The 25,194-nt window shown below is 59.4% G+C and overlaps 2 protein-coding genes across 3 annotated transcripts in view; one reads left to right on the plus strand and one right to left on the minus strand.

The window, feature by feature from the left end:
* SPDEF (SAM pointed domain containing ETS transcription factor) overlaps positions 1-4,000 on the plus strand; it is a 6,845-nt gene extending 2,845 nt beyond the window's left edge. The window contains exons 3-5 of one of the 2 annotated variants that reach the window (XM_040645203.1): positions 1,152-1,199; positions 1,310-1,456; positions 3,410-4,000. In XM_040645203.1, coding sequence (XP_040501137.1) covers positions 1,152-1,199; positions 1,310-1,456; positions 3,410-3,588 — 374 coding nt within the window. In that variant the 3' untranslated portion in view covers positions 3,589-4,000. The remainder of the gene's footprint in view (positions 1-1,151; positions 1,200-1,309; positions 1,457-3,409) is intronic. The other variant, XM_040645204.1, reaches the window with a different exon arrangement.
* A 2,885-nt stretch (positions 4,001-6,885) lies between these two features.
* The window catches only part of PACSIN1 (protein kinase C and casein kinase substrate in neurons 1), a 55,906-nt gene continuing 37,597 nt past the window's right edge, over positions 6,886-25,194 (minus strand). Inside the window, exons 2-10 of the mRNA XM_040644738.1 lie at positions 14,970-15,094; positions 13,964-14,120; positions 12,535-12,770; positions 12,010-12,165; positions 11,738-11,913; positions 11,212-11,332; positions 10,988-11,115; positions 10,171-10,358; positions 6,886-9,738 (exon numbers count right to left, since the gene is read on the minus strand). Of these exons, the coding sequence (XP_040500672.1) occupies positions 9,629-9,738; positions 10,171-10,358; positions 10,988-11,115; positions 11,212-11,332; positions 11,738-11,913; positions 12,010-12,165; positions 12,535-12,770; positions 13,964-14,120; positions 14,970-15,032 (1,335 nt within the window). The 5' untranslated portion in view covers positions 15,033-15,094 and the 3' untranslated portion in view covers positions 6,886-9,628. The remainder of the gene's footprint in view (positions 9,739-10,170; positions 10,359-10,987; positions 11,116-11,211; positions 11,333-11,737; positions 11,914-12,009; positions 12,166-12,534; positions 12,771-13,963; positions 14,121-14,969; positions 15,095-25,194) is intronic.

Below are 25,194 nucleotides of genomic sequence, written 5' to 3' on the forward strand. Positions count from 1 at the left end.
GGGGGGGGGGCAGGCCAGGACGCCAGCCAGGCTTACTGTCTGCTGGGGCAGCAGCCCGTTGCTCCCCGTCTGGGCTCTGTTCTAAATCCCAGCCCGACGAGCAACTGCACCCCAGGATCCCGGGCAAACTCGCCAGCCCCGACCCGCTCCCAGCCCTGGTCAAGCCCCTGGAACACAGGGCGGGGCATGTGGGAAGTTAAAAGATAGGAGTTACACTCTGGGGGTGCGGCTGGCATAGCTGATGGGGACTGTGGGTACTATGAGGTCCTTCTTTGTCCTTTTTAAAATTTCATTTGTTTGTTTTGTGTTGTTTCTCATTCAAGAAGTAATGAGGTAACACACACGAATGATTTCTAAAAAGACCATCTTGAGGGGCTCCTGGGTGACTCAGTTGGTGAAGCGTCTGCCTTCAGCTCGGGTCATGATCCCAGGGTCCTGGGATCAAGCCCCGCGGAGCCTGCTTTTCCCCCTCTCTCTGCTGCTCCCCCTGCTTGTGCTCTCTCTCTCTCTCTGTCGAATAAATAAATTCTTTTAAAAGACCACAGTGAAAAATAGTACCATGAAAAGTAATTTTCCTGCTCACTCCTGACCCCCAGTCCCCCTCCCTAGGGGCAACCACAGTTCCCAGTTTCTTGGGCACCTTGCTGGGGAGACACACAGCAAGCAGATACACATGTGTGGTTTTCGCCCTTCTAACATGAACAGCACCGGAGTATCACACTGTTCTGCTCTTGGTGTAGCTTGGATCTTGTTCTCCCCCCAGCATCTCTACAGCCGCCCTATTTCTCATGGCTGTGGGCCAGCCCCTTCACATTTAAATCGTGCCCCATCCCACTGTCTGCCCCGCACAGAGCCATGTGCTTTGGAGGAGACAGTGCTTGCTCCGTGAGTCAACGCCCCTGCCCTTAGGCACAGGACCCACTCCTATGACCAGTAGAGACCAGTGTCCCGCCCCAGCCCAGTGGCCGGCAAGGGTAGCAGTCAGCGCCCGGCTAAGAGCCAGGTGGTGATGGGGGCAGAAGCTGGCTGCCTCCACACCCCCTTGCTTGGCCACAGGGGGCAGTTTCTGTGGCCCCACAGTCCCACCCAAGCCCCCTCCTGCACCCTTGGGGTCTGCCCTGCGTCTCCAGCCTTCTCTCCCTGCCCTGCAGCGGCCTGGATGAAAGAGAGGACTTCTCCCGGGACTGTCCACTACTGCGGTGAGCCAGGCCCACAGAGAGGGGCCGGGGGGCCGGGGGCCGGGCTTGAGGGATGGCTGCCCCAGAAGCAGGGGGTCCCCCACTCACCGCCACCCTCCACGGCTGCTCAGCCTCGACCAGCGAGGACAGCTGGACCGACAGCGAGGTAGACTCATCCTGCTCCGGGCAGCCCATCCACCTGTGGCAATTCCTCAAGGAGCTGCTGCTCAAGCCCCACAGCTACGGCCGCTTCATCCGGTGGCTCAACAAGGAGAAGGGTGAGCCGGGCGCCCTGCAGGGGGCCACGGGGCGGGGGAGGGAGAACAGGCAGGGAGGAGGGTGCGCCGGGGCCTGCCGGCCTCCTCCCGGCCCCAGGCCCCAGGCACAGGGGAGGGCTGGGGGCTGGGCAGAGGGGAGGAGCGGCCCCCAACGCTGCCCTGAATGCCAGACACCGGCCCCCACTGGCCTGGCTCGGAGTCTGCGTGCGTTCACGTCCGCACCTGCCTCCCGGCTGAGCTCTGTCCTGTTTAGGACACCCGGCTCCACACAGTGCCCGGGACACACTAAGGGCTTCAAACTCGGCTGAGAATTAGACAGTCTTTGCCTGCAACACTGTAGCTCCCCCGGGGAGACCGCGGGGGTCCAGGGAGAAGCCCCATGTGAGCCACATAGACAGTATTAGACTTCCAAGTAAGCACATTATAACAAATCTTAAACAGGTGAATTTAATTTTAATAATACTTTTACTTAATCTAGCATTATAAATTATTAAAATTTCAACATATAATCAGCATAAAATTACTAATGAGATATTCTTGCTAAGTCTTCCAAATCTCATGTGTATTTTACACTTACAGCCTATCTCAGTTCGGATTTGCCAGATGTCAAGTGCTCAAGGCCACATATGGCGAGTGGTTACCTCATTGGACAGGACTAGATGGGGTGTGTGTGTGTGTGTGTGCGAGCGCGTGTTGGAAAACACTCAGAGTCAAGTCTGGAGCTATGGGTACCGGGACCTCAGTCTTCTTATCTATAAGATGGACTGGATTCATCCACCCAACAACCTTTCACTGAGTACCTCTGGCCACACTTGCCCCGGCAACATTTACGGAGAATTAGTGTCCCGACGGTCTAGGGAGGGTCAGAGGCACCCCATCCTCAAGGGACCTGCGGTGCTGGGGGAGAGCTAGCAGTGAAAGGAGCTGGCCTACAGAGCATGTCGGGGCTGCGATGGGGCGGTGGGGGCAGCTGTGCCTTGGTCCAGGAGGACTTCACAGGGGAGGTGACTTGGGCTGAGTGGGAAGGACAAGCGGGGCTAGAGAGGGTGGAGAGAAGTTCCCACACAAGGGGTGGTAACCCTCGTGTATATCCGAAACTTCATGCGAGCTGGTCCTCAGAGCGACGGTTCCATGACAGACTTCGAGGGAAAGGAGATCAGGGAGGGCAGGGTGGTCTGGGAAGGCTTCCTGGAGGGGGTGTGCTGGCCTGGGTTTGCCAGGAGAACTGGGGTGTTAGCAATGTAATAGTTCCTCTCAAGGGGACTTCCTTCAGGCTCTGCTGTAAGCTCTTTCTGTCACCGCTCAACAAATGGCAGTCGCTACCACCCCCTCCGCTGACCAGAGAAAGGGGCCTCAGCTTCTAAAGGTAGAATATGGCAGAGTCAGGCTTCAAGCCTGCGTCAGTCTGGCTCCAGGTCCACTCTTTCTGCCCCCTCCTCTGAATGGATCCTACCAGAAAGGGCTGTGCTGGCTTAAGTGTCTGAGGCTGGCAAAGAGGTCTTGCACGCTTGGGAACTGCTGGGGAAGGTGGCGGGGGCGGGGGTGGGGATGACCTTGACAAATGAGCCGTGAACACAGCACAGAGCCCCGCAGGGCTTTTGGGTCGGGCGTGCTAACCCCACGATAGGAGCAGAGGGTGGCAGGGGCCAGGCCCTCGGGGCCCCAAACAACCCACTAACGGATACGGGCTGCCCCTGCACTCAGGAGGTTGGTGACTCCAGGGTAGAATTTGCCACTTCATTGGGTCCCGTGACCCACTCTGTCCAGTGTCTTTGACGGTCACCACGACCCGGGGAATAGGGCTTATCGCCCCCACAGCCTGGCCCTTGCTCCCAGCCGACACTGGGCACCTTGGCATTCTGAGTCTGACCTGTTGGTTTTGGTCTTTTGCCCTCCTGCCACCCCCCCCCCACTGGCACCGCTGGCTCTCTCTGGGCCCCCCTGCTCCCTCAGGCATCTTCAAAATCGAGGACTCCGCGCAGGTGGCCCGGCTGTGGGGCATCCGCAAGAACCGGCCCGCCATGAACTACGACAAGCTGAGTCGCTCCATCCGCCAGTATTACAAGAAGGGCATCATCCGGAAGCCGGACATCTCCCAGCGCCTCGTCTACCAGTTTGTGCACCCCATCTGAGGGCTGCGGGCCAGGCCCTGGGCCGAAACTCGCCCTCACCAGCCCTCCCGCCCACCCGCCCCTGCCTCTGCCAGAGCCTGAGCTGAGGGAGAGGGCAGTCGGCGGGCATCGGAGTCCGAGGTCAGGGAGGGGACGGCCCACGGCCCCAGGAGTCTAAGTGAGCTCTCCAGGGCCCCAGGGACCCCAGGGTGGGGATGCTTCCTCCTCAGGCCTGACTGCTCATGTGCCCGGTCCACTGGAGGATGGTAGGAGCCAGGGCCGTCCTCAGTGTTCACGGCTCCCCCAGGGAAGGCCGTCCCTCCACCCCAGTTCCTGACCCCAGAATTTCCAGAGCAGAGCCAGCCGAATGGCAGTGACTTAGCCAAGGCCACTCACAGTCCAATGCTCCCTGCCACCTATTCTGCACCATGCTTGGTGTGGTGCTGGGACACGTCTGCACCCGAGTTGGGAAGCCAGGGGTGCTCCTGGGAACGGGTAATAAAGATACTAGAGAACCAACATGGCCCGTGTCTGTGCAGCGAGTGAATGGCACAGCCCTGAGGTCACCAATGCTCAGAGTGATTGTGGTCACAGTGGCCTCGGGGTGGCCAAAGGAGGCTTCCTGGGGGAAGCAGCACTGAGCTGAGCCTACAAGGAAAGGGATCATTGATTGGTATAAGCTGTGGGAGAGAGGCAGTGAGCCATCAAGATCAAGGAGAGGCTGGAATGGCCCTCACCTCCTTCCCCCCATGGTGGGGGACAGAAAGGGAGTAGGACTGGAGCTGGAGGGGATCTCCCTTACTTAGGAAGGGAGAGAAGGCGGCATCCTCCACACGCTCTTGCTCTGCTGTAGATCGGGGCTTTCTGCCTGAAGTGGCGGGGGTGCTAACCCTCTTGCAAGGGGACCCTGAGCCCTTGTCTCTGCTTGGCCAAGCCGGGGGCCCTGGGATGGGGCAGCAGGGGTGCAGGAGAAGGTGGGCACCTCCCCCTCCCCGCCTGGCTCTGAGGCAGCAAATGGGGTGGAGAAGAGGTTGGCTCGTTTGCGGTGTCTCTCACGGAGAGTCATAGACCTCTGCAATGCCCCCTGCACAGCAGCCCACGCCGATGGGGAGAGGTGGGGGTCAGAATGTGTGCGTGCGCGCACGTCCTGGGGGAGATGGGGACCTCCCACCCATTCTCCCAGGGGCAGCCCATCTCCGCTTCCTCGCATGTGTTCACCCAGCTCCTGTGTCCCGAGGACCCACTACACGCGAGGTGCTCCCACTGCTTTTTTGTCATTAACCTTCCCAACAAAACTGTGAGGTAGGGGCTACTCCGCTATCCTGCAGACAATGAAACTAGGGTTCAGAGCAGTTAAGTGACTTAGAGTCACACAGCCAATCAGGGGCAGAACCAGGAACTGAACCCACAAGAACAGCGCTCTCTGCCCCTCCACGCCTCTTGCTCTGTGACTGGTCAGCACCTTTCGCCTCCATAGCCCTCGGCTTCTAGATGCCAGGCTCCCAGGAGACAGGACTGGGAGCCAGCCAGCGCTGCCCAGACTGCTGAGGGTTAAATGCTGCCCCATACTGCTGCCTTCTGCCCCCGGCGATTTTATTGTCTCCAGAAGAAAGTTTACTCCTGGCAGTGAGCAAACAACACCTTGGCATCTGTCAGTTGGGATGGGACTGGCAGGAGGAGGGGGCCCTGCCCCAGGCCTGAGACTCTCTGGGCCCCCGGCTGTCTGCCTCCTCCCAGGGAGGGGGCCGACTGGGAGCCCAGCCAGCACTCAGATCAGCTCTGCTGAACTGGTTCTGTCTCCAGCCTTCCTGCCTTGCCCCCAGCGGCATCCCCAGAGCCACCTGCTTGCGTGCCCCCAGCTGAACCTGGGCCTGGAGCAGCTTGGGGTCTCAGGCTAGGGCTGCGAGGGAGGAAAGGAAGGGGGATTAGTGGCTAAGAGTGGGGAGCTGGAGCTCCTCCAGAAAGGGGCGCTCTGGGGGTGGTGAGGCAGCTGCTTGCCGTGTGGATCTGCCACAAAGCGCACATCCCCTTGGCAGGCCCACGGCCAGCCACTGACACCTCGTGTGCTGACCTCGAACTCCGGGTTCCGCTTCCTCCTCCGCACACCTGCCTGTCCGAACTCCATCCAGCCCAGGTATTCCCTGACCCTCGTCCCGGGACCGCCTGCAGGGCCCCCCACAAGCGCATGTAAGAGCCTGAGCAGACAAGGCAACCTTCGGTCTTTATTTGAAGGCTCTTCTGTGTGGCTAAAACCAGGGGCTGGTCACTCGTGCTGAACCTGGGGGATAAAGGACATGGGGTGGTGAACAGAACAAGCCCCACGTTGACCTTTCCTGTCTGTCCTGAGGCCAGGGGAGACAAGGGCAGGGGGCTGTGGGACATTTGCCTTGAATCATGGGTGCGTGTCAGGGCTCTGCCAGACTGCCCGGGCCAGAGGGGCCTCGGAGAGATATCCCACCCAACTTGGGGGGAAGCTGAGGCTGGGGTGCAGGAGGGGATGCAGCGAACTGGCAGCAGACCTGCCCAGGGACCTGGGACTCCTGCCTGGCCCACAGGAGACCTAGCTGCGGGTGGGGAGGCGGGAGCAGGGCTGGGGCCAGGCGAGGGTCTGGCACAGCACGGCTGGGAGCCCAGAGCCTCCGCGGTCCTGCGCACTTGAGCAGCCCTCTTGGAGGAGCCCTCCAAGGGTCCCTCACAGAAATGCTGCCAGAGGACGGGCAGGACACAGGAAAATGTGGCATGACCTGATGTCACACCACAGGGCACCTGGGACTGCAAACAACCAGGAGCCACAGGTCTCAGCAGTCACTTTTACAATGTGGCTTTAAAAAATCAAAACCTGGGGCAGCTGGGTGGCTCAGTCAGTTGAGCATGTGACTCTTGATTTCAGCTCAGGTCATGGTCTCAGGGTCATGGCATCGAGCCCCACGTGGGGCTCCGCACTCAGCATGTCCCTCTCCCTCTGCTCCACCCACCCTGCTCTCCCTCAAAGAAAGAAATAAAATCTTTTTTAAAAATTAAAATTAAAACCTATTTGGGGCCACCCTTGCACTGTGAGTTTGGAACCCTGAATGCCCCAGTGCCCTTGGTCAGTGCTCGTCACCAGGCCCCCCAGAACCATCTGTCACCCGCCCTGTGCAGACAGGGCCCAGGGCCCTGGGAGGTTAAGGGCCCAGCCCTCGGTCCTCCAGCCCATTGGCGGTCAGCCAGGACAGCACTCAGCATGCTGGGCACGATCTGCCCGACGGACCTCCCAACCATGGATACCTCTAGAGAGTTCGAAAGACACAAGACTCAAGAGGACCACATCCAGCCAGGTTGACACAGTTCTGGATTTTATCCACAGTCATACAATCACAACTGATAGATATATATTTGTATTTATATACCTTTAAATTACACGATCATGTACAAAACAGGTGCATTGCTGAGACCACAGCACTTCTCGGAGGGTCACAAGTGTCGGACTAATGGAGTCAGGAAGCCTAGGGCAGCAGATGGCGGGCGGCAGGGCAGCCCCGGCCCCTGGCAGAACCAGGCCGCAGAATGGTGGTTAACTGGGGACAAAACACACGAGTCGCCGAGCCCCACAGGGCGGGCCCGTGCAGCATCGAGGGTGCAGGGAGGGGGCTACAAGAGGTGGTGGGCACAGCGAGGGGCGTGGCCCCCACGCTCCGTGGTGAGTGCCCTGACACCAGCGCTGACAGGTGGGGCTGGGCCCCTAGAGCTCGGGGGTAGGGGGGACGGCCGGGTGGGAGACCCTCCCACTCTGGGGTCCTGAGGAGCCTGGGGACCGAGAGACAGTGGTCCCAAACCGGGCCGTGGAGGTGGTTGCTCGGAAGGAATGGGATTTCAAGTCCCTGCCCCGGAGTGGGCAGCTGGCGTGCTGAGGGGGACAGGCCTGAGGTCCAGCCAGGACCACAGACCTCCCCGGGTGCTAGAAAGCCACTGGCGCGGAGAGGGGGAGCCCAGGCCCCAAGGCGCGGATGTGCCAGCCTCCTGTCTTCCAAGGGTACGTGGTGAAGAGCCAAGGACCCCAGCCCCAACTCCTGCCTGGAGGAGAGGCTGAAGGGGCTTTTGGTCTAGAGTTGGGAGGGCAGAGGGCTTCCGAAATCTTGCTTTGGGCTCTGAGGGGCCTAGGGCACATCTCAGGCTGCAGCAGATGCCCAGAGAGCAGACAGTGACAGGAAATGGGGGTCCGGGGGGGCGCAGTTTGCCTGTCCCTGGGGTGCCATCGTCCCCACCCTCCAACTCCCCTCGCCCTGAGGGAGGCCTGGCCAGCTCGGGCCCCTGCCGGAGTCTGCCACGATCCTCTGCGCACACAGGAACAAGGTCAGGACCTGGAGGCTGGGGTCCACGGCCCAACAGTGGAGTGTTGGGAGAAGCAGGGAGCAAAAGAGGACTGAGGGGTGCCGGAAGGGCTGGGGTATCACACTGTCTTTCCTGGTGGCCCAGGGGCCAGGTGCTGTGGAAGGGGGTAGGTAGGGTGTCTGCAGTCCTGAGGTCCAGAAGCTTTCTTCGAACTACAAGAATTCCCAGGGCCTCACCCCAGAAGTTCCAGAGAGACTCCTCCTTCCAGCCATTCCCCCACCTTGAGCTTTTTGTCCTGCCCTGGTCTGCTTTCCAAGCCCCCCATGCCCACATGTGTGGCAGAAGCCGGAACACGGTAACTACCTGGTAACCCAGCACTGCTTTCCCTCACCCACCACAGGAAACACTGGCTCTGGGCAGGCCCTTTGCCTCCTCCCCCCTTCCTCCCTGAAAAGTCCTTTAACTGAGACCCAGGCCCAGAGATATGGAGGGGCTGCCAGCAGGGGGAATGCTGCTCCAGGGGCAAGGGCCGGTTGGGGAGGAGGGGACAAGGAAGAAAGACTGGTGACCATCCTGCTCTGAGAGCCTGGGCGCCTCCCTTCTCCAAAGCCGTGTCTTTCCCATTGGCGCTACCGCATTCCTGATGGTCCCAGGCTGGAGACTCCCTTGGGCCTTGCAGTGTCTTCTCGGGAAGGCCAGAGAAGGGGAGAGAGGGGTGGGAGGCCACAAGGCTGTCTCCTGGAGGCCGGCTGAACCCAGTGAATCTATGGTTTTAGATGCAGGGAGGGAGGCAAGTGGGTGGGCAAGGTGCCCTCCTCCCCAGGAAATGGGAGAGGTTGCTACTGTTGCTGGCTTTGCCCTGGGCTTTGAGGCCTCTCCCCCTGCCTGAGGACTTGGGAGAGGGGGACAGGGTTTCTGCAAGTGACCGGGGGTATGGCTCTAAGAGCCTGTGCCCAAAGCTGCTGACAGCTGGAAAGTAGGGCCCCAGCAGGGTCTTGGTCCCTCAGCTGAGCCTGGTGTTGGGCGGACCGAGGGCCTGCCCCTCCTTCACTCACCCTCCTACACCCCGGTGACACTGTCACCAACTCCAGCTCACCCCTTGTCATGTCTGGGGGAGTCTAGGGATCCCGGGAAATGTCTATGGGAGAAGAGAGTGACCGTTCCTCCTCTAGACCCACCAGTCCTTAGGGGTAAGGCCAGGAGAAAAAGGGTGCTCCCCAGGGCAAAACGGAAGACTAAAGACTGGGAGGCCCCCCTCCTCTGGGGTCTGGAGGGGAGGCCTTTGACAGGAGGGTGGTGGAGGGAGGGGAGCATGGTGGGACAGAAGAAGAGGTCAGAAAACTAGGCCCAGAGAAGAGGAGGGGGGGCAGATGCTGGCAGCCTGGGGTTGGGGGCTAAGGGTGGGAAGTGAGGCAGGAGAGAAGGGTCCAGGAGACAACCCTCAGGGCTCAGGAGACTCTTTGGTGGGATCTGAAGAGCAGATGTTGTAATGTCTCTGTTGGGCTCAGTACTAAGACCCTCACCTACCCTGGGGCCATCACCCGGGTCCCACCATTCCGGCCTCCAGGAGGCCCTGCAAATGCTTCTGTCTCTGTATTTTTTGTTTTGTTCTGTTTTGACTTTTAAAAAAATAAAAGCTTGATCGGAAAATATGTCTGGAACTCTATGGCGAGGGAAGAGGGACAAGAGAGAGAAGGGAGGGGAGGCAGTGGACGAGGACGGAGGGGTGGTGTGGAGGGGAGCAGGGCAGCTAGATGGCCTCCACGTAGTTGGCGGGATAGAGGCCCAGCTGCCCACTGTCCAGCCGCCCGCGGCACCATCCCTGCTCGTCCTCCTCGCCCAGCTTGGTGAGCTCATCTCCTAGGAAGGGGACACAGAGGAGCTCATTGACAGGGGCTCAGAGAGAGCTACCCGCACCCCCACAATGCTGGGTAAGCTCTCCAATACTATTATTCTGGGCCGACCCCAATGCCCTCCCATTACTGCCCCAATGCCCGCTCTGGAGACCAGTCCCAGCCACACCCCGACACCCGCGTGCTGCCCCCGGCCAAACACCTTATCTGGGTCTCGGCCTTCACCCCTCCCCCACCCCTGCCCCAAGCCCAGGCCCCACCTCTGGCTTCCTTTTTCTGGTCCTGTCGCGTCTCCTAGCAGCCCCAGCCCTCAGGCCCCACCCCCACACTACTCGCTCGTCCCACTTCAAGTTTGGCCCCGCCCATCCGCATTCCCGGCCAATCCCGGCATTCCCTGCCCTCAGGCCCCGCCCCGCCCTCCCAGCCCAGCCCACCATACCAGCCTTGAAGCTGAGCTCGTCCTGCTCCTGGCCGTCGTAGTCGTAGAGTGCCCGCACACGCACTCCCTTGGCGTCGTCCTCGAAGGGGTTGGAGCCCCCGTTGGCCTCATTGCCCCCAAATGGGTTCCCGCTCTCGTCGTCCGACCACTCGGTGGCATAAGGCTGGCCCCTGTCGTAGCTGCTAACGCTGAGACACAAGGAGAGGACCCAGCATGAATTGCCTCTCCCCTTGTCCCTAGAGCTGCCCTCTCCTGCCAGTCAGAGCCCTGGCCCCAAATTCCACCAGGGCTGGTGCAGGGACGAGCCTTGTAAGAGGGGCTCCCGAGCCAGTGATCCTCACTGACAGCTCTTTCGACAAATGTGAGGCAGGGCTATTATTAGCATTATTACCCAGCCCCGAGTGAGGGGGTGCTGAAGTGGACCCCTGAGAACACCTGACCCCTCCTCTGAGAAGGGCACCTAGTGGTTAAGCAGCTTGACCTCTTGGACATCATATCCTGGCTCTGAGGCTTACTAACTAGCCGTGTGACCTTGGGCAAGTCACTTAATCTCTCTGGGTTTCGGTTTCTCCATCTGCAAAATGAGACTCTTTACACACTTCTCAGTGTTGGGAGGCTTCAATGAGTTCATATATGGAAAGTGCTTACGACAGCGCCTGGCACACAGTGGGTGCTCTCAGAGGATGACCTGCCACTATCTTGGACAGGAGCATGAGGTTGCTGTGATTTAGACCATTTCTTGTCTCCCGAGGTAAAACTCAACTGCCCCAGTATGTGGGCCCCTATGGCCCCAGGAAGCTCCACAGGAGCCACTCACCTGCCACGGTCCCCAGCCTGGGATGTGGTCTCCACCACTCCAGTGGCATTGGTCAGCGTCACCCCCTCTGCTTTCTTGGGCTGCTTCTCTTTCTTGGTGGTGGTGTGAGGAAGGTCTGGGTTCCACTCCTAGTGGGCCCCAGGGGAGCAGTGAGGCAGGGGGCTTCCCCCTGAGTCCCTTCCAGCCTTTTCCGACTCCCCTCCCCCATCCCCACACCTCCTCACCTCAAACTGGGGCCAGTTCATGGGCATGCCAGGGCCGCTGGTGCTGCGGAACCACCTGAGGTCATCCTGGGCGTCGGCCCCCCGGATGGCCTGCTCCAGCTCCCGGTACACGTGGACATAGCTGTGCACGGGGGAGATGGGATGTGGGGGGCCAAGATGCACCACGGCCCCTTCTCATGCTCGCTGAGGGCCAGAGGGAGCCCATTCAGGGGAGCAGGGTGCTGGCAGGCCCCCCATCTAGGGATCAGGGGGGCCGGCCAAGGAGCAATCCCCGAGCGGGCACCCTTCCCTATCCCCGCCTTAGCCACCCCCCCAACCAACCAGAGCAACATCCACTATGTCTCTCTAGTGCCTTGTCTGCGTCGGCTTGCACCCAGGCAGCCACGACCTTAAAGCCTCTCCCTTCTTGGCCCCTGCCACTCTGCCCACCCTTCCTGTCCCAATAACGCAGGGCCCGGGGTGCCTTGCACACCACTCCCACCCTCTGCCGTCCGGCCCGCGCCCAGCAGCCGCTGCACCCGGCTACCTGCTGTTCTCGGCTAGGTTGAGGTGCCGTTTGATGTCTAGCAGCACCTCCTTGAGGAAGACCAGCCGCTTTTCCTCAAACTGCTGGCACTGCTCGAACACCTGCTCCATGCCCTCCATGTACTGCGGTGTGGTCTTGCCCACATCATCCAGCACCTTCTCATACTTCTCCTGCGTCTGTGGGCACCGGGGCGAAGGGAGGGTGAGACCCGGGCCTGCGGCTCCCAGCCACCCCCCGCCCCCACGGGCCCTCGGCCGCCAGGCCTGCGGCACCTTCTGAACATCCTGCTTGCACTTGTCCACTTTGTCCTGCAGCTTCTTCTGCTGCTCGGGCGTGACTGACTGCTCCGTCTTGCTGTTCATCTCCCGCGTCATGGCCAGCTTCTCCTCCTTGCAGGCCAGATGGTAGGCCTTCTTCGCTGCCTCTAGCTGTGGGGCAGAGGGAGCGGGAACAGACACGGTCACTCAGCAAGCCCTCCCACCTGCCGGGGGCTGGAGCGCACATTCGGAAGAGGCAGAAGGGATGTAGGCCCCGGCTCCAGGTATTTGGGAGCAGTGCCCACCCATCTGTGGATGTTTCTCTGCAGGGCACCGCCTGCCGCCTCTGTGGACACCCTCCCATCGGCCACTGCGGTGCCCGGCCCATCTGCGGACAGTTCTGCCAGCAAGGCAGTGCTGCTCCCCCGCAGGTGAGGTATGGCCCACTCCCACTGCAGACTCGCCCCCTCTGATCAGACTGGCCCCTCCAAGCTCGGCTGCCCACCCTCGCCCCATCTGCAGCAGCCACCCACTGAGTACCTCCTTCATCTTCTTGGCCCAGGGCTTCTGGGCCTTGCGGAAACCGTCTTCAGCCTCCTTGGTCTCCTTGAAGCCGCCCATGATCTGCTTGTGATAGGCATCCTTCTGCCAGTTCTTGACCTTCTCCAGGTCCTCGTTCAGCAGGTTGTTCTTCACTTCCTGGTGCAGTTCGCTCACCTTGTCCGCCTCCGTCATGATGGCCCCCCAGGCCCGCTCCAGGCTGCCATACTGTGGCCCTGAGGAAACGGTCATGGAGTCACAAGGTCCTCATCACCCACTGCCCAGAGGCCTCCCTCACGCCTCCTTTCTCCAAGGCTTTCCTTATACACGCCATCTCCTCAGAAATGCGCTCCCCGGCTCTCTTTACAGTTTTACCCATCCTTCAGGGCCCACATACCTCCTCCAGGAAGCCTTCTCTGACTGCTCTGTTCTCACACCCTGCAGCCTGCAGCCCTCACTGAATTCTTCATACAGTATCTGCCTCTGCGCCCACTCCCTATCTCCCCTGTCAGCTGGTGAGCCCCATGGGGGGCAGCCTGGACCCTGCAAGCCCTCACAAGCCCAGCACAGCACCAGGCACACAGTAGGTGTTTCAGGAATGTTGACTGAATGTAAAACTGAAGAAGCAGCTGGTGACAGATGCCAGGAGGCCACTGGGACCAGACATTCCACAGTCATTTGTTGGTCTGTATACTGGGGATCGGCTCTGTGCCAGGCACTATGCTGGGGAGTACAGGCTCAGCCCCCGCCCTCATGGGAGTTAGGGTCTCGAGGAAGAAAAAAAAAATTAACAAAAACATGGAAACCCCAACCTGAAAGTGTTCCAGATTAAAGGAATCTAGAGACAGGACAACTAAAGCAAGATGTGATTCTGGATTGGCTTCTGGACCAGCACAAACAACTGCTATCATAAAATTTGCATATGGGCCATATTAAATGTCCCGAGTTTGATCGGTGAACCATGAGTATGTAAACAAATGATTTTATTCTTGGGAGACAGACAAAGGATTTAGGGTAAACTGGCAGGTCTCCCACTTAAATGGTTCAGAAAAAAATATGCATCCGAGAGAGGGACTGCGAAAACAATGTGGCAAAAGGTTCACTGGTGAATCTGGTTGAAGACTGTGTAGTTCTTTCCACAATTCTTGCAACTTTTCTCTAAGTTAAAATTATTTGGAAATAAAAAGGTTGTCTGGTTTTGTTTTGTCTTTTTAATCCAACCTAAAATTGTACAAAGTCGAGTTGAACAGGGGCAGGGAGACCTGGCTGGGTGTGGGAGGGTCAGAGCGCCGGTGTGGGGACGGTGCCTTCAAAGGCCCCGTGGCCGGAGGGGTGCAGGTGCGTCTGGGTGGCAGGGCGCTCCCGGGCCCCAGACTGTGGGCAGCCGGGGAGGGCCCAGGCTCTGCGCCCGGGGTGGGCATGGGGGCACCTTTCTCGATGAGCTGGCGCCAGCGCTTGGCCCAGTCGGTGAGCTGCTGCGCGTAAGCCTTCTCGATCTTGGCGCGCTCCTGCACGCAGTTCATCAGGTCGTTACACAGGCGGTGGCCGTCATCGATGCGCTTCACCGTCCGCTTGTAGTTCCCCACCTGGCGGCCACGGAGAGAGCACGACTCCCGCGGGCTCGCCGTCTGCCCCCCACCCCAAGCCGCCCAGGACGCCGCGTCCTGCAGGGGGCGCCCGCCGCGTCCATCTCCCGCCCCGCCCCCACCCCCCACCGCCTCGCCGCCCGGCGACAAGGCCCTGGGGGCTCCCTGCCCCTCTCATTTCTGGGGCCTCAGCGCCCTGCATCATACTCCACGGTCTATACACTCCCTCACCCCACTTGACACATAATTTCCTTGCTGCCACAAAGTGCAAGATTTTTATAATTTGGACCCAGACTCGAATGAATTATTCATTTTGTTCTTGTGAGCTAAATGCATTATATTTATAGAGTCATGTAAGTGTCGAGCTGAGCTGCAGCTTCTTGACATAATATTATGTTTTGTAGACGCCTCATTAAACACTTATTAATATAGGTTTGGCAGTTTTCGCTTTGGGTTTTGGAAGCCAATCGAAAAAACTGTATTTCTTGGTTTCAAATAGTTTGGGAGGCTCCTGAAATGCTGGCTTCTAGGCTTGTCGCCACCTCTTTGTTGCTGTGGGGCTGCTGGAATTCACGCCCCAGGGTCGGGGGCGGGAGCCGCTGTGGAAGGCTGTGGAAGCTGTAAAGCTGGGGTCTGAGAGCAGACAGACAGCAGGTGCCTGGCACACACCCAGAAATGCGGCAGGATCTCCCCAGGGGCAGCGTGGGGCACGGGGGCTCAGGCCTTGGTGCGCAGTCGTCTTACCCCATTTCATGGAACACGGAGGGCTTTGGAGGGACCCGAGCGGCTGGGAAGCAAGGCCCGAGGCTGTGGGGGTGGGAGCCTGGGCCGCCACAGCAGCTGTCTCACCTCCCAGAAGCTGTCAGTGGTCTCCTCTGGAGCTAACGAGGCCTCGTCGTAGGAGCCAGACATGGTGTAGTGGCAGGGGACAGGTGGGTGCGCGGTGGCGGTCAGCGGGCGCGGCTGCTCATGCGCTGGGAGGGCAGAAGAGAGATCCCTGGAGGGGGGGAAGTGCCCCCCGTGCCCCAGTCCAAGCCTGGGCCCCCAGCGCACTGTGAGGATGACGGCTGCACAGGCTTGAGCCTCACATGGGGACGGGGACTTCCGGCCGCACGACTGGCTCGCCATCCCCGGGGTAGCCCCAAGAGTAAGCTCGTAGCACCCCTGTGTGCATCCCCCATCCCTCCTCCACGAGCCCTTCCCCCCACATCCTCTCCCTCCCTTCTCCCCCAGATCGGTTCTCCAGCCCCAGTGTGGCAGCCCTTCTCAGAAGCCTGCCCCAACCACAACTGTTTTTGGGCTCCCGGACTCAGAGCTACATTAGAGAATTACAGATTTGCTTTATGTAAGCTTGCAGCTTGCCTCGTAGACACAGCTCTTTATGCATGTCCTGCACTCCCCTCCCCATCCCCGGGCCTGGTACCTCATAGGGCCCACTGGGGCTCAGTGAACCCCAGCTGGCTTCTCAATCTGTCCCTCTTAGCACTGCCCCCACCCTGATCCACCTGCACCCTCGCACCAGACACAAAATACCCTCCTCAGCTCTCCCACCCAACACAGTCCCTGATCTCAGCCCCCCGAACCTCCCCACAGGCCCCTCCCGGAACCTGACCTGAGTTCCCTGGGAAGCTGGCCATAGGGCCCGCCTTCCATCTCTGGCCCAGGCTGGGCCCCTGTAAATGCCCTTTTAGCTGCCCTGGTGCCCGGCCTCAAAAGCCTCCCTTAGCCACTTACACGCCTCCGCAAGAGTCCCAAACATGCGGCGTCCCGGCCTACGGGTCAGACCGCTGTGATCCGCGTGAGCACTGGAGCGGCTCTGTGCGGCCTGGATCTGTCGGCAGGCATCACGGCGGTCCAATCTAGGCCACGTGCTGCCCCAGGGCCGGGGACGCTGTCCTCCTCCCAGCCCCCACCCAGGCCTCGCTGCCACCCCGCCGCAAGAATGGCTCAGTAGTAAGAGACAGGACCCAGAGGGCCAGGGACCTGGTCTTCAAAGGGGCAATGAAGGGGCAGGAGTGACCCCACGAGGTGCTGCCAGCCTCGAGGCAGGGACGGCCAGGGGATGCCTCCATGTCTCTGCGCTGCTCAGAGACTACGCACCCCGCGCCATGAGGACACGGGGAGGGCTGGCCTCTGCAAAGTTCAGTCCCACCCGGGGGTCCCGGGGATACTCCGTCCTTACAGCAGCTCACTTTCAGGCTCGGAGCAGGGGGCATCACCACGTGAGGATCCTTGATCAAGGCTATCCCTCCTCTCTCTGGCCTCAGTCTCCCTGCCTGTGCAGGGGCTGGTGCCCTTTTCCCAGCAAGAATCCAGTACCGCCTTCTCCTTGCTCCTCCCAGGCCCTAAATATACTGTGTTCCTTCCCGCTTAGCAAAACCTCAAACTTTCCCACAAACTCATGCACAGTGGGGGTCGGTGGGAGGCAAGGCGGCTAGGATTCATCGAGGGACAAAGAAACGGGTCTGGATTTTTTTCTTCTGAATCTGGCACCTTTCACTTACAAAGCAGTGTTCACTTCATAGAGATCACTGCATGTAGGTACGAGAAAGTAAAAGGCGAGGATGTTTAACGAAGGCCTTTCAGCCAGGCTGGGTAAGCATCTCTGGGGCCAGAGCCCTACCCAGAGCCCTTGAAGTCATACCGAACTGTGCTTTTTGGGACCCAAAGAATGCACAGCTGTCAGCGGCTGGCAGTGGGGGGAGGAGGGCCTGAGGGTAGGGACGGGCCCTCAGGAGAGTGAAGGTCACACCCACCCCAGGTAGTGGGGAAGTGACTTGATGAGCCTTGATCAGAGGGGACCAGGGTGCGTCTTCTCTCCCCACGACAGAGGCATGCCTCCCTCACCCCACGATGCCTCTCCTAGGAATTCACCTTCCAGCCGGCAGGGCGAACTGACGCTGCCTAATTCCATTTGCTGCAGCAGTGCTTGTAAAAGCCAAAGGCTGGAAACATCCCAGCTGCCCGTCCAGGGGACGGCTTCAGTAAATTCTGGTGCAGGGGGGCCACAGAATGCTCTGGTCCCGACCAGAGCCCTCCCCAAGCCATGGCACCGAGACAAAAGGAGCAGGGTGCAGAACAGGGAGGCTGTGGACGCTTCCATTTGTATGGGGGGAAATACACAAACAGGGAACACTTCTGGAAAGCTGGTAGCCGTGGCTGCCTTCGGGGAACTAGGTGGCTGGGGGATGTGATGGGAAGGAGCTTTGTCACTGTCGGTCCTTGATGCCTTTTAAATTTTGCCTCATGTGCATAAATTGCACATTTTAAACCCTCAGGCCTGCATTGGAGGGGAGCTGAGGGAGCCGGGAGCCAGGACTGAGAGTGCACTGAGAGTGACTGCAAGGAGGAAGGAGACCTTGCAGCTAAGACAGCAGGGAATGCACCAGGGCAGAGACCAATTCCACTCTGTCCAGACTCTGGGGTGGGTGGGTGGGACTTGCTGGGGCCCCTCCCTCAGTGCGGGTAAGTCACAGGTCTCCGGGCTCCCAGCTGGGGTACCACGGGTTGCTCTAGCCTTGGGGGGGTCCCTGCTCCCTGCTCGGTCACCAAACTGCTGTGTGATCTTAGGCGATTCACGTGACTGTGCCGGGCCTGGCTGTGAAATGAGGACGCTAAGACCCAAACGCAAGGACTGGATGAAACGGTGAAGGGCCAGGCTGGGCCCACAAGCGGCAGGCTCAGGACAGGCGGGCAGCATCGGGGAGAGGAAGTGGCAGGTGGTGCGTGGACCCCCAGCACTGCCTGCCAGTCACACCTCCCGCCCCACGCCTGCCTCCTGCAAATCGGCCTCACACCCCCACCCTGGGCGCTGGGGGGAGGCTTAACTCTGGTCAAAGGCCAGGTCCCTCCTGAATGGTGGTCAGGAGCTGCCGTCACGGCAAACACTGCTTCTCGGAGTCAGGAAGCCGATGCGGCCAGCATCTGTCACACCCGTGGGCGAGCCTGATGTGCTCTTAGCAGAACCCATCAAACGAGCACCCTGCCCATCCGACTTTGCTCCCGGTGCTTGTAAAGCACTCGTGGCCCTGCAAGCCCTGTATCATCGATAATAATGACTGGCATTTATGGAGCACAGACTTGGTGCGAAGGACCGTCCATGTGTCTTAGCACATCAAATCCTGCCAGCACCCCTCTACGGCAGGTGCTAATGTCACCCCTACGTTACTGCAGAGAGAACCCAGAGGCTGGGACATGACCGAAAGAGCTTGTCAGCTCTCATTATTGATTTGTCACCATTGCTGTAGTGGGGGCGGCAGTCCCATGGCGCACGCATGGAGGGGGGCGAGGGTTGCTGTCCTTGTAGAGCCACAGAAGAAGCCAGGTCTTTCTCGTTCACAAAGATGGTGCAGCCCTCGGCATGTGAACAGGGTGGGGGGCCATGGGCTCTGCTCCAGCCCTACCACTTTCCAGTGGGATCTCAGTCAAGTTCTGTCACGGGGTCTCGGTTTTCTAACTCATCTGACGGGAAAACAGTACTTCAGTCTCATGTGACACTCAAATGGTAGAAGGGTGGTAAGCTCTTATTGAAAAATACAGACCGTTTATGGAAGTGCAAAGTTTGCATGTTGGCCCTGACCTTTCCTTTTGGGAGAAAGGAGCCCCAGGGTGAAAAGCATCCCTCTGCGGGCCCCAGGTTTCCTGCCAGCTGCTTCTAAAAGCCCCTGGAGGGCAGGGGCCTTGGGCATGTTCTGTCCACCCCTGGCTTGAAGAAATTGAGAGCAGGGGCCCGGAGAGGGTGGGCCAGCTTTGGACCAAGGTGGCATGTGGATTCCTGCATCACGCACGAGTCACTAACAATCACAGGTGCCTGTTTCTCCTCCTGCCGCCACCCAACCCAGCAGCAGATTCTGGGCTCTGCTCTCAACCACCCTGATCCCAGCCCCATCACTCTCCTCAGTGGCCTTCCTGCCTCCGACCTTGAGTCCCTCACTCCCACCCCCACTCCAGTCTGTTCCTCACCACAACAACCAGAGGGACACTGGTAATACCTAAGTCAGATCCTAATACTGCCCTACTCAGAATCCTCTCGTGACTCCCCATTTCCTCCAAGGAAAAGTCTAATTCCTTCCTAGGAGGCCCTGCATCTCCTTCAGCTCCACTGACCTCCTTGCTGCTCTAACCCCAGGGCCTTTGCACTTGCCAGGAGTGCCCCCGCCCCGTCCCAGATTTCCATGTCTGCTCAAATGTCCTAACCACCCCGCATTTCATTTGACACTCTCCATCCCTAGCACTCTCCCGTCTCCCTTTCCTCACTTTATTATTCTTCAGAGCACGTGTTACCACATGCCAGGCTCCCAACATTCATCATGTTTGTGTCTTCCTCTCTCACTGTAATGTCAGCTTGCTCAGGTCAGTAGTTTTTGTCTGTCAGGTTCTCTGCTGTATTTCCAGCATCCAGAGCAATGCCTGGTACATAGTTAAATGCACAGGACGTTTTTGTTGAAGGAATGAATGCCAAGCACCTTCTGGAATATTCATTCATTAAATAGTAGAAATATTGAATTCTGTCCCTCAGAGCCAAATATAGTCACCTGCACAGAGTAGATACTCAAAAAATGTTGATAATGATGGTGATACAACCAAAAGCCAGAATCTCGCCCAGATCCCACCTGTCCTCTGTTCCCAGGCCCCCTGCTTCTCTGGGCATCCCCTTCCTCTCCTCTTGGCCAACCCTCAGGGTCCAGTTCCAGGGTCTCTTCCTCCTTGATCTCCCATGAGGATTCTGCCCTCAGTGGGGAGCCCTCCTGCCTCAGGGATCCGCACAGACAGAAGAGGCTACTATACTACCCCTCCCCTCCCTCTCCCTTTACATCACCTACGACAGCCGTTTCTGAGTACCTGCTACGTGCCAGCCTCTTCATACCCTTCACCTCCAACCCTCATAACAGCCCACTGAGATGGGCGGTGACCTGCCTCTCTTCTCTGAGACTCAGAGAGGTTAAATGACTCGTCCAGGGTCACACAGCAGGGAGGACACAGAGTCAGATCCAGGCCCCGGGGCCAGTCCTTCCCCTGCCCCCCATCAGGTGCCCAGTGCAGAGCCAGCCGTCCGTGGGTGTCACCCCAGCCCTCCCGGCCTAAGACATTCTCCCAAGGGAGCGGCTCGGCTCCAACCTGGGCAGGGCCATGGGAAGCCAGAGCTGCCTCGCCCTCACCCAGGGTGGTTTTCAGGTCCCACAAACACTCCCAGCAGCAGCCCTACTCCTCACATTACCCTGAGATGGCCAGGCTCACGGTGCCTGACTTGGGGCCACACCAGGACTCTTACCAGACCCTGCTGGGGCTTCAGATGCAGCAAGAAGGATCAGGGTCAGTTGTAAGGTGCTGTCCCTCCACTCCTCCTTGTGATGCACAACCCCTCATCATTCCAGTTTCTGCTGTTTTGTTCATGCCTTCCCTCCTGCCTGGGTGCATGCTGTCCTATCACTCACCTTCTCCCCAAAATAAAATAACCCCGCCTCCCTTCAAGGGCCAACTCAGCCCCACCCCCTCCAAGAAGCCTCCCCTGAATGCCCCAGCCCTCACCTACTTCCCCCTACACCCGGGTGCGGCTCTTACTCACACCTACGGTGAACCCCATCTTGCTGGTTCCCTCTGGACAAGTAGAGAAAATCCTGCTCCGTTAGCACAGCTGTTGAGAGCACTGCCCGTGGGGCTGCGGCTCTGCCGCTCACCGGCTATGTGACCTTGGGAAGTCGCTTAAACGCCCTGTGCCTCAGTTTCCCCACCAGCAAAATGGAGGCGAGGATACCAGCCCACGGGGTTATTGTGAAATGATGCCCAGGGTGCAAGAGGTACCGTGTTGACTGTGAGTATTATTATCAGAGGCTTTATTACCCATGCTTTCCAGAGCTGCAGAGCTTCCAAAGCAGGAGATGCCCATCTCTCTGGATGACTTCACACCCCCTTCTTTCTTTGGGCTAATGCCCCCAGAGACCATTGCTGAAGACTGACTTGTGTCCCCACCAAATTCATATGCTAATATTTTACCCCCTCCCTGGTGTGACTGTACTTGGAGACAGGACTTTTAGGAGGTGATTAAAGGTAAATGAGGTCAGAAGGGCAGGGTCCCCATCTCATGGGATTGGTGTCCTTATAAGAAGAGGAAGAGAGAGGGGCGCCTGGGTGGCGCAGTCGTTAAGCGTCTGCCTTCGGCTCAGGGCGTGATCCCGGCGTTCTGGGATCGAGCCCCACATCAGGCTCCTCTGCTATGAGCCTGCTTCTTCCTCTCCCACTCCCCCTGCTTGTGTTCCCTCTCTCGCTGGCTGTCTCCCTCTGTCAAATAAATAAATAAAATCTTAAAAAAAAAAAAAAAGAAGAGGAAGAGAGAGGCTCTCCCCGTCTCCCTCTGCGCACGTACTGAGGGAAGTCCACGTGAGAACCCAGCATGAAGGCAGCCATCTGCAAGCCAGGAAGAAAGGCCTCACCAGGACCCCAACAAGACAGCACCTTGATCTGGGACTCCCAGCCTCTGGAACTGTGGAAAATAAATAGCCGGTGTTCACGCCACCCAGTCTATGCTGTTTTGTTCTGGTAACCTGGGCTCAGATTCCCTTCCATGACTGTTGGGCCTCACCTGGGACCCCCAGGTCTCCAGGCACCCTGTGAAAAGAAGACCGCAGGCCTGGTGTCCTCTTGCCTTCTCTTTGGCTGTAAAATCCAGGCCCCCCGACCTCCATCTCCTCTAACGTAAGGTCCATGGGGCAGTCCCCAAGGGGCCCTTCCTTCAGAGATGAGTCCCAAGGTAGGAAGGAAGGAGAGGATGGAAACACAAATGGGGAAACTGGGGGAGACAGAGCCTGGGTCTCCAGTGAGGCTGGAGAGCTCGAGAGAGGCTCAGGGTCGAGGGCACCAGGTAGGCTCATCCTTGCTGGAAAACGTTAAAGCCAATGAGTAAAGCCATCCCACCTCAGCCACCCTGGCTGGCCTCTCCTCTCCTCCTCCCTCGACTCTGACCTTTGGCTTTTACCCTCCCTACCCTCTCCTTCTTCCTCCAGCCCCAGACCCTCTCTCTCTCCTCCAGAAAACCATCCCTAAAGGCAGCCTCCACCCTGTACCCTCCAGTTCCCAAGCCAAGTGGATGAGAAACATGTCATCCAGCCTGTCCATCTCCAGGGAGCCCCTAGGACAGTGCAGACTCCACAGGGAATGAGGCCGGCCTCCGCCATGGAGCCTACACTCCAGGGCAGGCAGGAGGCCAGGAAGTGAATACGTACCACCTTCCTCACTATGTGGTGACACAGGTAGGGGAGGAAGTCAAGCAGGGTAAGAGGGGGTCGGGAGCGGCCCTCAAGCAACGGCGGGGGAATGGTGTATACCCCTCCTGGTGGGCCACGCCTGAGGTGGTCCTCCAGGGGCTCCCAGAGATCCCCAGAGGGACTGTGCCTTCGTTGCCCACAGGAGGGACAGGACAGGGTGTCTCGCCTACTGTTTCCAGGAATCACCTCTCCAATCATATCCTTGTCTCCGGGTCAGCCTCTTGGGGAGTCCAAACCATAACACCACAGATGAGGAGGCAGGAGTGGGAGCTGGCGATAGACAGGCCTCCATCCTCTCCATTCTGGGTGCTTCTCTCCTCGAGACCAGCCATCCCACGCATGGCTCGTCTGAGAGGGTCGGTCCTGTCCTGAGCCCTCGGCCCCATGGCCTCCTGGACGGCAGGGACCAGGTCTGCCTGCTCTGACGGGAGGCCCGTAAGGGGTGCACGCCATGCTTTCCGGACGGCATAGAACTTCGGAACGAATTCAGACCTGGAGGCAGGTGCCCCGTGTCTTTAGTGCGACCGGGGGTGGGACACGTGCAGCTCATCTTCTTCCCCTTCCTGGCCGCATGGGGAGAGGCCAGCCCCAGCTTTGTTCTGCAGCCCAAGTCCTTTCAGGGCAGCTCTGAGCTGCGCAGTGAGGGAGACAGAACCCCCCCACCCCACGGAGCTGACATTCTAGAGGGCCGGACAGACAAGAAACCAGATGAATAAGGAAATGATGAGGTGTGTCGGATGGTGACGAGTGTGGTGGAGAACAAGGCAGGGAAGGGGACAGGGGGCGACGGTGGCACCTAGCAGTCACACTATTTTACACACTGTGGTCAGAGGCCATTGTCAGGAAGCAACATTCGCGTGAAGACCTGAAGGAGGCGAGGGAGGGAGCCATGCAGGCATCTGGGGGAAGTGTATCCAAGCAGAGGGAACAGCCAGAGCTGGGGGGGGGGGCTGAGGTGTTAGCATGGCTGCCGGGGTTGAGGGGGAAGGGGGCTGGGGTTGAGGGGGAAGGGGTCTACGTGGCTGGAGCAGAGTGAGTGAGGGGGAGGGGGAAGGGAGGAGGTCAGAAAGGCTGAGACAGGGAGGCTGGGGCAGGAGGCCGATCCCATGGGGCCTTGTGATTCAGAGTGGGACCTCTGACTTTTTCCCCCAGAGTGAGCTGGGAGCCCCTGCGGGGTTTGAGAAGAGGTGGGATGTGATTGGGCTTAGGTTTTAAAGGATCCCTGGCTGCTGGGGGGGAAGCAGAGGAGAGCGGGGCAGGAGACCGGCTAGCTGTGGCTGCAGTCCTCCAGGTGAGAGAAAGCACCAAGGCGCTCACGCTGGAGCGAGCCTGGAAACACTCTGACGCTGGAGCCAACGGGATTTGCTAACGGCTAGGATGAGAGCAGGAGACAGAGAAGGAGTCATGGCCTGCGCTGGGGTCCAGGCCTCAGCAGCCAGCAGGTGGAGTGCTATGTCCTGAGATGGGGAGCAGAGCAGGACCTCGGTTTTGGAGCCCTGAGATGCCTCCTGGCTCGCCCCCAGAGCTCCTGCACAGGGGGCCTGCGAGGAGGGGCCAGCCTCAGGCCAAACTGCCCCTCCAGCCTGTCCCAGGGCCCCAGGCCCTGGCTAAACCCCAGGCCTCCGAGTGCCTCTGGGGCCTCCTTTCAACGCCCTTCTGACATGGGGAAGACGGACACGGGGAAGCTGAGTCTCAAACTGGCTTCCACTGTGGGCCCACTGGGTGCAATGGGGTAGAATTGGGGAATGTGCTCCAGGAGGCCATCCTGGCGGCATCTCTGCCCCTGGGTCTGGGGAAAAAGAGAGACACAGAGCAAGCAGAGGCCCCAGGGACATGTGGGGCAGAACACAAGGAAGAGGGGGAAAGTGGCCTAGAGGAGGTGGGTGAGGCCTGGAGGGTCTGGGGAAGGACAGCTCCTTTCAGCTCTTGCCCAGAGCACTTCCCCTCGGGGCCTCACCAGCACCTTGTTCTGGCCGGGATGGAGGCAGGCCCGGCTACAGAAGGTGAGGCAGGCCAGACGCCCATGCCAGGTCCTGGTGTGTGTGTGTGTGTGTGTGTGTGTGTGTGTCCTCTAGCTCCCCCCGAAGGACAGAGATGAGCAAAGAGGGTGGCAGTGTTCAGAGGAGGAGGGGGGGGCAGACGGTGGGAATGTATACGGGTTACTTGGCCACTGGCTCCCGGGCAGATCGACATCCCCCACCTTGTCTGGCCTTCTCACCCCCAGGCCCTGAACCCCAAGGCAGAAGCCCCCTTTGCCTAGTGCTCAGCAGGTACAACTAATGTTTGCAGAGATGAACGAGCTTCTTGGCAACTCGACCCCCCACCCCATCACAGGCCCAAGGATCCCTCCCTGGGGATCTGACCCCCATGTGCCCAGGGAAACAGGAAGCCCCATAGTGTGCTGCCAGGGCCCAGCCAAAGACCCAGCCAAGCTCTCAGGGTAGACTGGATGGAGAAGGAGGCAGACCCTCGGCTGCATCAGGCACCTGCAGCACACCCAGAGCTGCATGCACCAATCCCCTGCCCTTCTCAGGCTACGATCTCCCCCCACACACAGGCCAGCCAAGGCCCTTCCACTCTGTCCCAGGGCAGAGCTGGACCAGGGACAACGCACCGACTGCACTACCGCACGCCCTCTCCTGTCCTTTCAGGGCCCAGAGCGAAGCAGTGCGGCCAGGTCCTCCCCAGGCCCCAGCCCCGCCCCCTCCTGAGCCGCGGGCCGAGGCGCCTCCGCAGTGCCTGGGCTGCCCGAGCTCCCCGAGCTCCCCAGCAGCAGCCGAGTCTGTCCCCAGGAGCAATGCAGCAGAGGGACA

The sequence above is a fragment of the Ursus maritimus genome, unplaced genomic scaffold (genome assembly GCF_017311325.1).
Source record: "Ursus maritimus isolate PB19 unplaced genomic scaffold, ASM1731132v1 scaffold_30, whole genome shotgun sequence".
In the NCBI taxonomy this organism is placed as follows: Eukaryota; Metazoa; Chordata; class Mammalia; order Carnivora; family Ursidae; genus Ursus; species Ursus maritimus.